The sequence below is a fragment of the Mizuhopecten yessoensis genome, unplaced genomic scaffold, assembly GCF_002113885.1.
Source record: "Mizuhopecten yessoensis strain PY_sf001 unplaced genomic scaffold, ASM211388v2 scaffold9739, whole genome shotgun sequence".
Taxonomy (NCBI): domain Eukaryota; kingdom Metazoa; phylum Mollusca; class Bivalvia; order Pectinida; family Pectinidae; genus Mizuhopecten; species Mizuhopecten yessoensis.
In genome coordinates this window covers 372,657-390,657 of record NW_018408198.1, presented here as the reverse complement: position 1 = coordinate 390,657, position 18,001 = coordinate 372,657, and the positions used below count along the sequence as shown (strand labels likewise).

Genomic DNA, 18,001 nt, shown 5'->3' with positions numbered 1-18,001 from the left:
CCCCCCCCACCACCACAAACACACACACACACACGATGTACTTGCATGCACAAGATCAGGTAAAATAATATACAAGAAATGATAAACAGACACATTTTCAAGGGATTATGGACAAAACCTACATCAGACTGACCCTGTACTTCACCATCACATGACGGACATTCATGCTAACATTTGGTTGGTACTGGTAAAATATTTAAGATGATCTGCTCCGGACAAACTTTTGTAAAGTTAAGGCCAAAGGTGTAAGCATATGTCATGGTGACCTACTTATCGTTCTCTGCCATATACGCGGATACCACATGTGATTGCACCAGGGGGAAATTATAGAACATAGACAAAGGAAACACTTTTTCAAGGACAAAGATTAGGGTACAACGACCAGCTACTTATTTACTGCTCTTCGCCATCCCAAGATGTACTACCATACCAAATCTGGTAACTCAAAGTATAGTAATATAGACAATATGCCCTGGGAAAACATTTCCAATAGTTTAAGGTTTTAGAGACAAAGCATGGGTCACAGTGACCTACTTCTCGTACTCTTACTCCAGGTTTATTAGTCTAGAATATACACCCAATATATATGGAATATTTAGCAACACATGATATAATTATGAAAATGCAGTACAAACGAAATATATATTTTAATCTTTATTTACCACACGAACGCTATGTTTGTGATGAAATAATGTGTAATGAAGGGTAGAAGTAAAAACACTAAGCGTAAGTCGGTAGTAAACTGTTCTGCTGTATATAATAAGGCGATATATATGTACAGGGTCTGTAACATATCACTAAAATGGCCGATCAGGGTGAGCAGTACGGGAAGTTATTTGTCCAGATGAGGATACTAGTATTCCATTCGAGAGCGCAAATGAAACAATTTTGATGATGAGAGAGGCTAGCTGCCGACCTTGTTATGTTAACCTGAAGCTACATCATCAAGGACAGAGATGTGATGAACACGTTCAAAAATCTATTATCAAGTAGGAGATGTAAAATTTATCTCAAGTGAAAGATACAGGTGGTCAGTTGCTGATGCCAATGCTGTTGACAAGGACATGAATGGCCCAGCATTTACAGAAATGCATACAAGTGCTGACCTTGTAATGGCACGTGATACCGTTTTTTCCTTCCCTTGTTATGATTGGCCAAGTGAAGCTAACGAGTGGATAAATAGGCCACGCCTACATATATGGCAAGATAAAGTTTTAAGAGATCAGATAGTGCAAGGTGGTTGTCATCTAGTCCCGGTTGGGGATTAAACGTCTGTTGCTGACCAATCCCAACAGTGGAGGATTTCATTTGCGACTGCGGAAAGGAAACTCATTCATTCTCTAACGCATGTCCAATTTTTAGTGTATGGACTTCTCCAGCACTTCCAGAAAGATTTATCTCGCATGTTGGAATTGCGCTCATGTGAAACAGATATCATATCGTTCTATATAATAAAAACAGTTACATTCCATGCAGTAGAAAGCACACTTAAATCAGTGTGGCAAGAAAAACAAACATTTCTCTGTTTCATGCTGTGCTTGAAGATTTTGGTCAATTGGGTGAAAGTAGGACATTGTCCGAATTACTTCATTAAAAACACGATATGTTCCTTGGTAAAGTTCAGGATGAAAATCAACGGAAACTTCTTGATTTGCTCACTTTACTCCACCAAATGAACTTGGATTGTCTGTCGTTCGGCGATTTCATGCGACCATCTATACCAGATACTTTCAGGAATGTGCTAAAAAGAAATTTTGAATATTCACTTCCTTCACCATTACAGTTAGAATATGGAGATGACTTGAACATGTTCAAAATGATATACTATTTTATGAACAGTACAGATGCACTTCCTGTGGCGTTGGAACTCCTTTCTGCATCAACTTCGGACTTGGACGAATTCCTAGGTTATTTCGCTGCAGTTCAGGCACTGTCTTATACAGGGATGAAGACATTCGGTGAGCACGTCACTGCTAGAGGAAATAAAGAGAAGTACAAATCTCTCCGGAAATCCAAGAACCTACTGAGACCGTTTGCAACAGTCTGTACAAGTTCAGGACTACTAAGTTTTGCAACATTTTGCTACCAGACTGGAAATTACAGTAAAACACTGGAAATGTGTGGACACACGATGTCTTCATTCAAACTTTATTTTGAGAACGCAGCAAACCGTACGTATATGGACAGGTATAAACAGCTCTACTGTGGGCGTGGGTGCGGCTTTCTACACAAATGTCAGGCATTTATGACAGATATCAAGTTCTTAGATGCAGCCCCACAGTTCTGTCCATCCAAGTTAGATCAAGAGATAGGTATCCTCCAATCCCCTACGCCGAGTACCTGTCTTTCCTGTGTTACCACGAACTTGGAGACACCAATAGACGTGACACATCGTTGATTAAGCTTCAGAAGCTGACGTCTGACGTGGAAGAAGGAGGCAGGCAACACTGGAAAGTACACAACCTCTTGGGGATGTGCTATGAAACGGTTGGGGACACACACGGGGCTCTCAGGGAATACAAGGAATCTCTTGGACTTGATCACCATCAGAACGTTGTCAAGGAGAGGATAGAACGTTACCAGGAATCTCTCACATAAACATTCAATAGAATACTTCTACATCTTGTCACTGTGAAAGGATAAATCTGAACAGAACACAGTGTAACACATTCATTTTACAAGTGTTATATCATATTTGCGTATCAGTTTTTTTTAACTCTAATTGATATGCCGTCATCAATCTATGTATTTCATATTGTTTATACGTCATCAATAGGTGATATATATGTAACAATGTATATTTCTTATGATGTCATAATAAAAACCAGTACTGAAGAGCCTTAACTTAAAGACGAACATACATAGATACATACATCGAACATGTGCAATTAGTAAATATGTATTATGTACAATAACTACACATGTAAAATGGACATACATTTACCATTAACATACAAGTTCAATGAACAATACATTTTCAATTAGCATAAATGTAAAACGTGCATATATGAACAATGAACGTACATATACAATGAACATGCGTGCATAATGGACATTTATAATTGTTTTAATCTCAGTAAAGGGATTTCAATATCACAAATTCATTTAAGGATTGAAATATCGTACATTTGTATTAATGTATTACTTTTTTACGATATATTCTTATGATGTGCTGTCATCAATTTTTGTATGTATTATTGTTTGTACGTCATGAATTGTTAATGTTATTATGTAACAATGTATACTTCTTGTGATGTGATAATACGAGTCAGTTCTGAAGAGCTTTAATGCGCAAATGTAAAACAATGAATATACATGTACAATGAACATACATATGCAATGAATATACATGTACAACAAACACAAATGTACTTGCTCAAGCAAGTACAACAAACGTATATGTAAAATGAGCATACATTTTCAATGATCATACTTAATCAATGGACATACATTTAAAATGAAATACGTGTACAATGATCATTCATTGAAAAATTAAGGTATACGTAAAATGAACATACGTGTTCGATGAACATACAGTTACAATGAACATACGTATACAATGAGCATACACGTGGGATATGTACAATATACATGCATGGAACATTAGCATACGTACATTTACAGTGAACAAACATTTACCATGTTCATACATGTACATTGAGCATACATATACAATGAGCATACAAGTACGATGCTCATTACTTGACGAAAGCGTTCCACGACTGCAATATTCGAATTTCTTTTTTGTTTTGAATATTTATATATATTCTCATTTCTACTGCAAGGTCCTCTATCGTTACCGAAAGAAAATGCCTTCATAGAACTAGGAACGCAATTTGAACAGCGTCATGTTGAAATATCTCATCTCGCCTCGAATAACCTGAGACAAATATTGCGGTGACGTAAGGCTGTTCCAAGAATCGCATTTGCACAGACGACATAGACGCTCGTTATGGGAAATATCAGAGAATATTTATATTTGGTCATTATTTACTGAAGATTTAGAAAGGTATTCTGTCCCTTTATCGTGACAACAAACACGAAACACTTGTATAAGATAAACTTAAAATAGGAGATACTGACTTTTCTGCTCATACATCTATAGTAGAAACTGGAAATTCCCGGTTATTAAACGCTCCGATAGAATGGGTACATAACAACACATCTAATATTGTGTGAGCTTTTCCCCTTGGACTTGATGGCTGTCAATATACGACGGAAATTTAATTAAATAGAGATTTCACGTTTTCCGGAATGAATGAAGTCACGCACACGAATGGCTGCGAACCTCTCCTGAGATGTGTAGACATTTAGTGCTCTGTTTTAAAGTTCATCTTTGATCCTCGGAAAGTGACTTTTCTGATATTCAATTTCAATAAATTTTATTGTCGAAGGACAAATGGATTGGGCAGCAGGCATATCCTATTTAAGCCCTTTCCAAACATAGTAACAGACAGTGGTAAAACATAGACATTAGAACACATACAAACACATACAAACACATATAAACAATTTTGTATTATCAAATTATAATCAAATTAGGGGAAACAACTACTAATACTCATTTTTATCATAATTGAATATAATCGTTTAAATTCTTTAAGTTCTAACCTTTTATTTTGATATTGAAAAGACATAAAAAAAATATATACCGGTGTATACATATTATGAAGAGAAAAGAAAAATAATTTATTGATGGAGCTGCAAGTATAAACATTTGATGGGATTAAATTACCGCACCCAACAGATACAGGCCAAAAAGTCCATGACTTTTCTGATATTAATTCTTGGAACCGGAGCATTAGGAATCGGTAGGGTTTATTGGTAAAATGTCGGGTTATAACGGGCCACAATTGATTGCCAATGTTATTGATGTATAAACGAATATAAAAATATCAACTTTGTTTGATTGTACAACAATTATTAAGCGAGTTCTTTTAACTTGTATGAATCATTTTCGTTGGCGTGGATATTAGCGCGGGGGTCTTAATGTGAGGGGTAACCGGAGTACCCGGAGAAAAATCACGTGGTCGGAAAGGTGACCCAATAGCTTTACACGTCCGAACGGGGAATCGAACCCCGGCCACCTTGATGAAAGGCAGGTTCGCTACCGTTTTCTGCGCCACCCGTTTAGTGTGGTTTAATTTTGATTAACGTCCTATTAACAGCTAAGGTCATTTAAGGACGTGCTGCGCCACCCGACAACTAAACATTACCTTATACCACGCATGAAGATCCATGATCATAATACTGACACGTCGCTAGCGACGAGGGCACGTTCACTATGGTAGGTATGTATATCCTCGGACATAAACTCGTTTTACGCCGATAACAACTTGACTATACGCCTTTTCACAAGATGCCGTGTCAGAGTTGTTTTCCTGTTTGCCTATGAAAGCTCCATCTTTTTACGGACAGTTCGACGTTCAAAACCATTTTCAATAAAAAAAGAATACATAGTGGATTTGTTCTTGATAAATCATTTATCTTATAAAAAATACACAAAAAGTCGTGAACACGACAAAAATGGCGACATAAAATCTCAGTTATGCTACACACAATTTTCATAGCAAAACCAATTGGCGACAAATAATTTTTCCTTAATGTGAGCCCTGATGATCACCCTAAAACTCTTGGTTAGTCAGAGGATGTTGTTGAAATTTTAACAACCTGACGCCTGGTAGCTCTTACCTTATAATAAATTTATAGCCCGTCATCTCAGCATGCATTACTGTCCATATAACATGGTTCAAGGCCTCGTTGTCAGACAAAAAAGCTGTGAAACTTTTCTTTATTTCCATACCTAAACTGACTTGAGAAGCACTGTTGTCGAATCAAATCCTACATTAAATGATTAAAAACTCACCTTCCAGTTTCACCTTTTACTCTTTCTAAGAAATGTAAGAGTTCTTCTCTCTCTCCTGAAACATTGAAATAAATAGTCCTCTCACAAATTCTTGACTTCTGAATGGCTACAGTATCTGGTAAATCAGGAATCATTTCGCCCTGTTTGCCCTTAATAATAATAACAATAATATACAACATTTGTATAGCGCCCTATATAATTTGTAAAATTACTCTAAAGCACTTTACAACATATGGATAATAGTATAAGTTATAATTTTGAAATAATTCTGATATGAAATCATGATATGAAAGAGTCACCTTTATTTCATTCAATAATTATATATTTCATATGATAGCGGTTTGTAAAGAAACATCAATCCTTTATTTTTACTGGTTAAAGCTGTTTAACTTTGAACATTGTAAAAAAATGACTAATCAACAAACCAAACTGATCCCGCCGGAATGTTGTCCCATGACCTACAAAATCGCTCCGCTCAGGTGGGAAATTGAACGATTGAAAACTGAGGACTCTACTGAAGGAATGCGGCAGTTGTTGGTGATAACAACTAGGGGAGGATTTACAAAAAAATAACCCATGTACCGATATGTGTTAATATTCCTGTCTGACCATTCAGATGGAGATGATAAAAGGAAGCAATTATCAAGAATTCCAACGTTGACATTCAACAAAATCACGATGAATTGAGTTTGCTCTGCCCTGATACCAGGCTTCGTCATTGTGACAAATAGATGTCTGGTGTAGGTATGGAAACATGGAATTATCAGCCAACATTTGGTATTGGAGAGTTTTGGAGAGTTTTGACATCAAAAATCTGCTCTGACACAACACATCTTTTTAATATCTCCATCTGAATGATCGGACAGAAATATTTACGATTGCTGTACTACCCTATACATCAATACAACCCAATGGTACATTATATATTATAGCGAGTGTATGTCTACAGTACTATCCTATACACCAATACAACCTAATGATACATTATATATTGTAGCGAGTGTATGTCTACAGTACTATCATATACACCAATACAACCCAATGGTACATTATATATTACAGCGAGTGTATGTCTACAGAACTATCATATACACCAATACAACCCAATGGTACATTATATATTATAGCCAGTGTATGTCTACAGAACTATCTAATATACCAATACAACCTAATGGTACATTATATAATATAGCAAGTGTATGTCTACAGAAATATCTAATACACCAATACAACTTAAAGATACATAATATAATATAGCAAGTGTATGTCTACAGAAATATCATATACACCAATACAACCTGATGGTACAATATGTATTATAGCAATTGTATATATACAGTACTATCTAATACACCAATAAAACCAAATGGTACATTATATATTATAGCAAGTGTATGTCTATAGTACTCTCTAATACACCAATACGACCTAACGGTACATTATATATTATAGCGAGTGTATGTCTACAGAACTATCTAATACACCAATACAACCAAATGGTACATTATATAATATAGCAAGTATATGTCTACAGAAATATCATATACACCAATACAACCTAATGGTACATTATATATTATAGGGAGTGTTTGTCTACAGTACTCTCTAATACACCAACACAACCTAATGGTACATTATATATTACAGCAAGTGTATGTCTACAGAAATATCATATACACCAATACAACCTAATGTACCATTAGGTTGTGTTTGTGTATTAGAGAGTACTGTAGACAACCACTCCCTATAATATATAATATACCATTAGGTTGTATTGGAGTATATGATATTTCTGTAGACTTACACTTGCTGTAATATATTATGTACCATTAGGTTGTGTTGGTGCATTAGAGAGTACTGTAGACAGTACTCTCTAATACACAAACACAACCTAATGGTACATTATATATTATAGCGAGCGTATGTCTACGGAAATATCATATACTCCAATACAACCTAATGGTACATTATTTATTATAGGGAGTGTTTGTCTACAGCACTCTCTAATACACCTATACAACCCAATGGTACATTATATATTATAGCAAGTGTATGTCTACAATACTATCTAATACACCAATACGACCTAACGGTACATTTTATATTATAGCCAGTGTATGTCTACAGAACTATCTAATACACCAATACAACCTAATGGTACATTATATATTATAGTGAGTGTATGTCTACAGAAATATCTGATACACCAATACAACCAAATGGTACCTTATATATTATAGTGAGTGTATGTCTACAGAACTATCTAATACACCAATACAACCTAATGGTACATTATATATTGTAGCGAGTGTATGTCTACAGTACTATCATATATACCAATACTACCCAATGGTACATTATATAATATAGTGAGTGTATGTCTACAGAACTATCATATACACCAATACAACCCAATGGTACATTATATATTATAGCAAGTGTATGTCTATAGTACTATCTAATACACCAATACGACCTAACGGTACATTTTATATTATAGCCAGTGTATGTCTACAGAACTATCTAATACACCAATACAACCTAATGGTACATTATATACTATAGCAAGTGTATGTCTACAGAAATATCTAATACACCAATACAACTTAATGATACATCATATACTATAGTGAGTGTATGTCTACAGTACTATCTAATACACCGATACAACCTAATAGTACATTCTAACACAATTCGTTTGCAACGCGTGTTTTGATTGGATACGGACCATGTTCTAATCTGCGATAGAATCATGATCAATCGTGTTAAGTTCCTCCCATCGCACTTAAGCCACCCCCCGTTTATAACAAAAACAATATGGTGTCAAGCTCGCCTCATAACGAAATCCCGCTGATAAGGCTAGTAGGCAACAGAACAGAAACGACCGATGAAATGCATTGGTTGAATGAACTAAAAGAACTCATTCCTTGTTCTTACCTCCATATATTACTGAAACGTTCTTTCCGTCCGTGTTAAGGCATCTATTTAGATCCGAAATAAAATCAAACATTTCACATGTGTCTTATGCATTGACACAAAACTCTTCACAAATCTATAAAAATAATCACCGATTTTGTCGATAAGCACAGATTGGTATGCATACTGACATGGAAATGTAAGAACTTGGTCAATATTAATCCGAATGTGTCGTAAAAACTTTGGTAACAGGACGTTCACGAACAATCCAAATATTCCGCGTCGTCAACATACAGATCGAGCGTTCGCCAGTATGGGAGGGGCTAAATGACCGACTTTTGAAAGCTTCTTTCCGATTGGTCAGTCCGCTGCAGAATGACACGTCGTCAGTTCAGGTCACAAAGTACTTTTGTACAAGGAAATACAATGTTTCTAAACATATTAGCGTAGTGTATTTGTTAAGGTGTGCTAGAATGGGGATAGTACGTTGTTTCTCGTGTCTATACTGGCGATTAGAACATGAAATTTGGTTTAAAGTCTCGACCTATCGGTCTCGAGTTCAAACCCAAGTTTCATGTTCTAATCGCCAGTATAGCCACTCAAAACAACGTACTATCCCCTAAATATATAATACAACTAGTGTATGTTTACAGTACTATCCAATATACCAATACACAAGATACCATGAGAGAACAAAGGTACATTATGTGTATATATACAATACACCGTGACAGAAATAGAACCACGTCACGAACACACGCTTAGAGACTAAAACTAAACACCGGAAGTTCCCCTTTTTTATACACTTATATATTGTATATATAAAACGAAAGAAGGAAATATCTAGCTATATACATGTAGTTACAGGAAATCAACAAACAGGCCATACGAGAGTTAAAATGCTGTCATACAGAGGCATTATATATAGACACTTCAGTCTGATAAATCTCGGAATGTACACTGGTGTCTATACTTAATGTTGAGTATGCAACATTAAAAAAACTGGTTAAGGTTTTATTTACCGTGTTAAAATCGAGTTTGTGATAATACCTAATAATGCCTAATACGTTCGAAAAACACACTGTTTAGCTAACACATCTTAGAAATATCACCATGACACCAACGTCACTTCCTGGAATCTTCAGGGTTTAATACAAATTCTTCTGACATCACACACCAAACCATGGAGGTTCCTTAGTTGAGAGAAATTCCGGGAAGATTTTGACGTATATCAATTACATCATTAAATTAAATATTTTCTGTAGGATAGATTTAAGTGATTACAATGCATTATCCTATTCATCTTAGGTAGCGTTTGATAGTTTTAGAAATGAAGTGTAGGATATGTTTGTACTTTGTGGTATATGTAATTGATAAGTCAAGAGTTGGTTTTGGATAAGCAAATGGAATCACAATCTGGCGAAAGCGTAGGTCTGCTAAAGGGTACTTTCACTGGCTTATGCAAAACCAAATGAGCGATTTATTCTTCTTCAAATTTCGTACAGAATAAACATGAAACAGGGATGGGATTTGGGCAGAGGCGTGACAACAAACACGTTCCTGGTTTTCATTCGTTTACTGAATCATTCTGGACATCAGACATAGTGGATGAATTAACACCCTACAAGAACACAATGACACACGTATAGGAAACGACAGTAGACACCACCTTGTTACGAAAACATTACACTGTATTTATAACAAGTATTACAAGGTATCATATCATTATCTGTATAATTACATTTATTATTTACTATTAATCATATTTCATATTTATGATTTATTTCACAAAATCTGTACTGATTTCATTGACTGAATGTTCAAAAAGCCTCCTAAAAGATGTTATAGTCACCCTAAATTTCAACCCCCTGGGAAGTCATATTCAAATATCCTTATCAAAAATCGGAATAAAGATATGTAATAAAAATATATTGAACTTGTTTATGAGATCATATATATACCTAGGTCATGCGGGGCTTTATTTCTCTTTAACTGTGTGTGGAGAGGTCTCGCAAGAAGATGATTGTTACTATGGGAAAGTACAAAAATCGTAGTAAAACGTCCGCTTAACATATTTTACCAGTATGTATGTGTAAAACCACAGATGTTTGACCATAAACACTACTTAAACTTCATATAAAAGGTCCTTTCTTAGCATTCAATGTTGTTATAAAAGAGTTAGACTTGTTATAAACATTATCGTACCTTTCCACTTCGATGTTTGTAGCGTGTCTAGCGCATTCATATAATCACAGAATGTTATCAAATGGCACAACGTCTATAGTTCATTTATCGATCAAGGTTATTAAGCCTTTGTTTTCTTATTTATAATTTGCTAAGGTGTATTACCAGGGGATTTTACTATGTTTTCAGTGGTTTCGATTGGCAACATCTATCTTTATTTGAGATCGGAATTCCTCTCAACAGCTAGTAGAAGAGAAATAAAGCTCCGCTTGACCTAGGTATATAAATAAACTTTAAATTGTGGGTCATTTCTCAGCTCTAAGTTGGGTGGCAAAAGAGATTGACATGTTATAAGTTCAGTGAGCTATTTTTAAGAAGACATCAGCCTTAATGCCTTATTTTTTACTAAGTTAACCTGGCTATGTATACTTTGTATAGCCAAAGTGCAAGCTCAATATATACAAATAATACACATAACTTCCTATTTTTGATTGAGGTCTTCGAACAAGACTTATCAAGGGGTTGAATTTAAGGTGACTACAGCATCTTTTAGGGGGCTTGTTGAACCGTAATATAATGATGCTCATGGACAAAATAGACTTTATAACCTATTTAACTGGCTAATGTATTACACAATACTAAGAAAATATATATCATTAAGTGTAATATACATTATTTATATTATATATAACTGTAATAAACTTACTCTATCAATGTGACAATGGGTTCCAATATGCTGATAATCCAATATATATAAATGACTAACTGCAGACCAATCTGAACAAATATCCAATTTCTCTTTACAATACTTGCAACAACAACTAATCGGGGGCTGGTCGCGGTTTTATTTAAAAAGTCGAAAACAAGTTTGAAATCTGTTAATGTGGATATTTATCTATCTTTTCACCGTAGCGTCTTTGTTGCAAAGGGATATTGATCTTCCTCACCTGATGAACAGGACATACTTCGATTACAAAACATTTATTTATCCATTCATCATCATCACCAGCACAGAGATATATTTTTCAGAAATATTTGCTTGCAATCAAGATCTACACAATCTTCATTATACAATTTTTATCTACATGATTTGTGCACTGATGAAAGAAAACTCCCCATATACACGCACATAGCCAAAAGGTATATTCTCACAATTCTGGGTATTCTTTTAAATCTGATGAAGACAAGTGATATTTAAGGCATACTTGAATCGTATAACGCACTGTCGCATTCACTGAAGAAATAAACTTTTTCTAATTGTTTCAAAAGCGATAAGATATTTTCCTCGTATTCGGCTTACCTAGTCATTCGGTGATGGTGCATTAGAACTTTTCTTCAAATCAATTTTACAGACAAAATGAGACCTAAGAACATGCTATTTAACCTGTAGCCCACTGTTATGGCAGGCAATGACATACTTGAAAATTGTTGCATAACGCTTCAAACTAAAAACATGAGATTTAATTTCGTTATTGCCTGAAACATACAGAAGTAGATTTGTTTAAATGAATGACGCCGGGAGAGTCAAGGTCACCGGGGTCAATATGAACTTTGTGTTATCTTGAGCTATAGAATAATGATAGTTTGCATTGATATATTTTGGTTTGCAGGAATATGTATTTCTCTTTAATAATATAAGTTTTGAGTGTTATCATAAGACATTACATTCCTAAAATATTTAAAGCTATGTTTACCACACAGGTTTTTATTATCTGTGTTTAAGTAAGCTTTTGTAAATGATAGCTGTTAAAAACCTAAAATCTAACTTAAATATCTTACCAGTCAAAAGTAAAATATTTAGCTTTTTACAATAAGACAATGCTATTTAAATATCAAGGAAAAATCGTCTACACGTGGACGCAACTTTAAATTTTATGAATCGCATTCGAGATTTTTTATTTTTTTTATTTAATAGAAATTTGCTGACTTGTGGAACCGTATTCCGTCTAATTTTGTGAATTGAAGCACAGTTAAACAGAATATGAAGAAGATGAATACTGGCAAAATTTAATATAGTTTAATTATTCTATATTTCAGAGCTGACAGTCATTGTCAGAATATAATATATGTATCTATGTAATATTTACAGGATCTGTGACATATCACTGAGATGTCCGACCAGGGTGAGCTGTACGAGAAGTCTTGGATTCTATATTACATCCTAGACAGATATATAGGGAGCCGGGAGACAGTGGCTGTCAGGAGAAAGTTGGTTGTTGTGGGGGACCTACTACGTGATGCACCAGATAGAAATGTAGAACATTTTACCACGGGAAGTAGGGCTGAAGGACTTCACCTTTTCGGGTCCGACCTAGACACTATGCTTATTGACAAAAATGTAATAGTTATCTGTCCAAAGCAGGAATTAAGTATTACTCTCGACAGCGATGTATCAGTTTTGGTGATGAGAGATGCTAACTGCCGACCTGGTTATGTAAACCTGAAACGTCAGCCTTTGGGACAGATTGCTAGTTCATACTTACAGCAATCCATTGTTGCAGTAGGTGATGCAGAATTAATATCAAGTGAAATGTACAAGCGGTCACACGCTAAAAGAATAAGCTCAATGATATCGTCAAATATCAAAGTTCATGGCCCAGCAGTTAACGTAAAGGATGAATACAGTCACGGCCCAGTAGAGTTTGATACCGTTATTTCCTTTCCTTGTAATAATTGGCCACTTGTAGCGAATGAGTGGGTGAGTAGGCCACGCCTACATAACTGGCCAGATAAAGCTTTGATAAATCAGATAGCACAAAGTGGTTGTCATCTAGTCCCTGTAGGGTATAAAATGTCTTCTGGCCAATTCCTTCAGTGGAGGATTTCATTTGCGACTGCGGAAAGGAAACTTATTCATTCTTTAACTCATGTCCAGTGTTTAGTATATGGACTTCTTAAGTACTTCCTGAAACAAATATCTGGAATGTTAGAACAAATGTTAGATGAAGCAGATATTCTGTCTTCCTATATTATAAAAACAGTTATATTCTATGCTGTAGAAAGCACACCTGAATCAATTTGGCAGGAAAAACATACTTTTCTCTGTTTCAAAATTTGTTTGAAGATTTTGATAAATTGGGTAAATGCAGCACATTGTCCAAATTACTTCATTAGGACGAATAATATGTTCTTTGGCAAAATTCATGGTCAAAATCAACGAAAACTTCTTGATTTTCTCACCGACCTCCATGACATGAATTGGGAATGTCTCTCAGTTGGAACATTCATACAACCGACCATAGGAGAGCGTATCCGTAGTGTGAGGGAAGGAGAATTGGAATATGTACTACCTCAACCAACTCGGTCAGAACGTCAATGTGACATGGAAATAATCAATATTGCATTTTCCTTAACCCAAAGTTTTGATGAACTTCCTCTGTCGTTGAAACTCCTTTCAGGATCAACGTCGGACTTGGATGAATTCCTTGGTTATTTCGCTACAGTTCAGGCACTATCTAATACAGGGATGAAGATATTCGGTGAACACGTCACTGCTAGAGGAAACAAAGAAAAGTACAAATCTCTCAGGAAATGCAAGAACCTACTGATACCATCTTCAACTGTGTCCACAAGTCCAGGACTGCTACGTTTGGCAACATATTACCACCAGACAGGAAATTACAAGAAAACATTGGATATATGTAATCACATGATCTCTTCACCCGAAATTGATCTTGATATCCCAAGCTGCACGGATATAGACAGATATGAAAAGCTCTTTTGTGGACACGGGTACAATCTACTACGCAAATGCAAGGCATTTATGTCAGATATCAACTTCAGTAAAACTGTTTTACCGTTTTGCCCATCACAATTACACCAGGAGATCATGACAACTGTTGACAAACTCAGCGTTGATATCCCGCCACTGCCATACGCCGTGTTCCTGGCGTTCCTGTGTTACCATGAACTTGGAGACAACAGCATGTGTGACAGAACATTGATCCACCTTCGAGATGTGACGTGTGATAGGAATAAGGGAGGTGGTGAGAACTGGATAGTCTACAATCTCTTGGGGATCTGCTATGAAATGGTTGGTGACACACTCATGGCTCTCAAGGAATACAGACAGTCTCGTGATGTTCGACAATTTAATCAAGGTCAAAACACTGTCGAGGAGAGGATAGAACGTTTGCAACACTTACAATAAAGACAGTTATCACATAGATGTAAAATAGCCAAACTATATTTATATCCCCATATTCAAACTTGATGCTAAGACACTTAACATTTGTTTTGATATTTCTAGATATCGCTAGAAAGTGATGTTGCTATTTACCTCTTCACGTCTGCATTTTAGACTATTTGCACAGACGTCATGTAAATACCACCCTTTATTTATTCCTTTTTATGTACATTGCGATGGTTATCTTCTTGCGTCATGTATAATGGTGACTGTGAGCCATTTTTGTTTCACAATTATAACTAATATTTTTACAAATATGTTTTAAAGCGCTTTAGAGTAATTGAACAAATTATATAGGGCGTTTTATAAATGTTGTATATTATCATTATTATTATTATTACAAGCTAACCGGTAATAAGATTTATATATATATATATTAAATGCCGCCGTGACTATTCTCCATAAATATTTTTATTGAAGATTTAAAAGAAACTGTGGTTAGGTATACATGAAGCAAACACTAATGAAAGCGAGTTTTTTTATATAAAAGCACTGGAATCAGAGTCTTGAGCATAATCAGCCCAACAGAACTCAATATATAAGTACATGTAGTGCATTTTATAAACTAATTTTCTATTCATATAGTAACAGTGATAGAGACCTAACCACGGGGCCTGGAAAGTTATCCCAAGCAGGCACTTTCTTTGAGGAAGCACTGTATTAAGTCAAGAGTGTAATCAGCCCAAGAGAAATCAAGATATTGTGCATTAGTGCATTAAACAGATTTTCTAGTTATAGTGACCCATTGACCTTTGACCACTGGACCTGAAAAGTTATCCCAAGCAGGACTTGAGTGTAATCAGTCCAACAGAATTCGAAATACAGTGCACAAACTGATGTTCTATTTATAGTAAGTGACCTTGACCTTTGATATCAAAGGCTGAAAAGCTATCCAAAAGCTTAAGCAAATATTTAATTACACTGAAAAAAGTCCACGTATGCACACACACAAGGTTCTACACTTAAAGTTGATAAGTTGACTTTAATATTCATGTTTTTTTCTGTATGTTATTACCATCTCCATAACAAATTGGATGAAGTTGCTAAGTGTTTAAATTTAATCAGTTGATGATTTTCTATATAAGCAACAGTGACTTTGGCCTTGACCTTGGAACCCTGAAACACAACAATGTTCAAAGTATACTCATACTTGACATTTGCATAAAGTTTGACCAAAATCCATGAACGAATGAAGTTGCTAAGTGATTAAATTGAATCAGTTGTTGATTTTCTATATATAGCAACAGTGACCTTGACCTGACCTTGGAACCCTGAAAAACAAGGGTATACCCATATTTAACCTATATATAAAGTTTGACCAAAATCCATGAAAGAATGAAGTTGCTAAGTGTTTAAATTGAATCAGTTGATGATTATCTATAATTAGCAAGTGTGACCTTGGATCCCTGAAATACAACGATTTATGAAGCATACTCATACTAGACCTTTGTATAAAGTTTGACCAAAAACTGTCAAAGAAAGAAGCTGCTTAGTGTTTACATTGAATCGAGACGGGACGCGACGGGACGGGATGATTTTCTATATATAGCAAATGTGACCTTGGCCTTGACCTTGGATCCCTGAAATACAAAGAGGTCCCAAGTATACCCATACCTGAGCTTTGTATAAAGTTTGACCAAAATCTGTCAATGAATGAAGTTGCTAAATGTTTACATTGAATCGGGATGCGACGAGCCGCCGGATGCCGCACCAGGGCAAAAGCTCACTTGTCCTTGGCAGGTGAGCTAATAACAGAAAGAAGGACAAACAGACGTAAAATCTGATTACTAAAGATGTGCAGGGGTCCTAACAAGTAACCAAGTAATGATCCAGACCATTGGTTTGAAAACATTTCGCAAAACCATCAATTCTCAAAAATCACCTAAACATATTTTATCTAAAAGGAAACTTGGAACCTATAGAAGTAACAAACTATATCCGGTATATAACAGAAAGGAATTTGAAGAAATCCTTTGAGGGACACAACTCACAGAAATATTATCTAAAGGAAGACAATCAATCATAACTGCACAAATACTTAGAGTACATAGCAAGTGTTCCTAGTTTAAAACAGAGAGCATGAGTATTACTTGAAACATATTTTAAATTATATTAGAAATAATTTTCAGAGAAACCATCTTAATGAAAATGAATTGATTGATATAACAGTTGAGATGAATTAAAAATCCTCCCCACACGGAAAGTAAAACAAACATTACAGTAAAATGTTCAAACCCAATCTGATTAAAATCATCTGTTCATGGCTCCGCCCGAACATCTGAATGTGCCGCGGTCAAGGTCACGTTCAGGTGACCTTTATATTTATAAATACTCATTAACTTTTGACCAATCAGAGACCCTCTTTCAAAAGGGCGGTCGGAGTTGTAACAGATATGGCGGACATTGATGAAAGTGAAGCGATTGCGAAAGTATTGCGGTGTTGCCTACTGGATATGGGAAGTCGTTGCCTTTCCAGATGCTTGTCTCCTTGAAACGCGAGATGGGAGACCGAGACAGCAAAATTATCGTTTGTTCACCCTTGGTAGCATTGATGCGTGATCAGTGTGAGCGGTTGAAGAATATTCCGGGAATCAAGGCAGAATATAAAGGTTTGTTAGACTAAATTTACAATTATCCTATCAAAGACATAGATCGTTTCAAATCTTAAACGTAAACGGCCGACGTAAACATTTATAGTCCGTGTACAAGCGGTTGTATATCAGTCATAAACAGATGACCAAATGGTCTTTGAGAATTTTTTGATGAACGTTTTGATGAGATTACCAAACGCAAGTTAAAATTGGTTGTACATTTCTCTGCAATATACCGTGACCCCCGCCGCCCCCCCC

The 18,001-nt window shown here is 35.6% G+C and overlaps 1 protein-coding gene across 1 annotated transcript in view; it reads left to right on the top strand.

Annotated features, from left to right (window-relative positions):
* Nucleotides 1-15,431, top strand: part of LOC110458763 — a 16,118-nt gene extending 687 nt beyond the window's left edge. Inside the window, exon 2 of the mRNA XM_021510655.1 lies at nucleotides 13,056-15,431. Within this exon, the coding sequence (XP_021366330.1) occupies nucleotides 13,077-15,116 (2,040 nt within the window). The 5' untranslated portion in view covers nucleotides 13,056-13,076 and the 3' untranslated portion in view covers nucleotides 15,117-15,431. The remainder of the gene's footprint in view (nucleotides 1-13,055) is intronic.
* The last annotated feature ends 2,570 nt before the right edge of the window (nucleotides 15,432-18,001 follow it).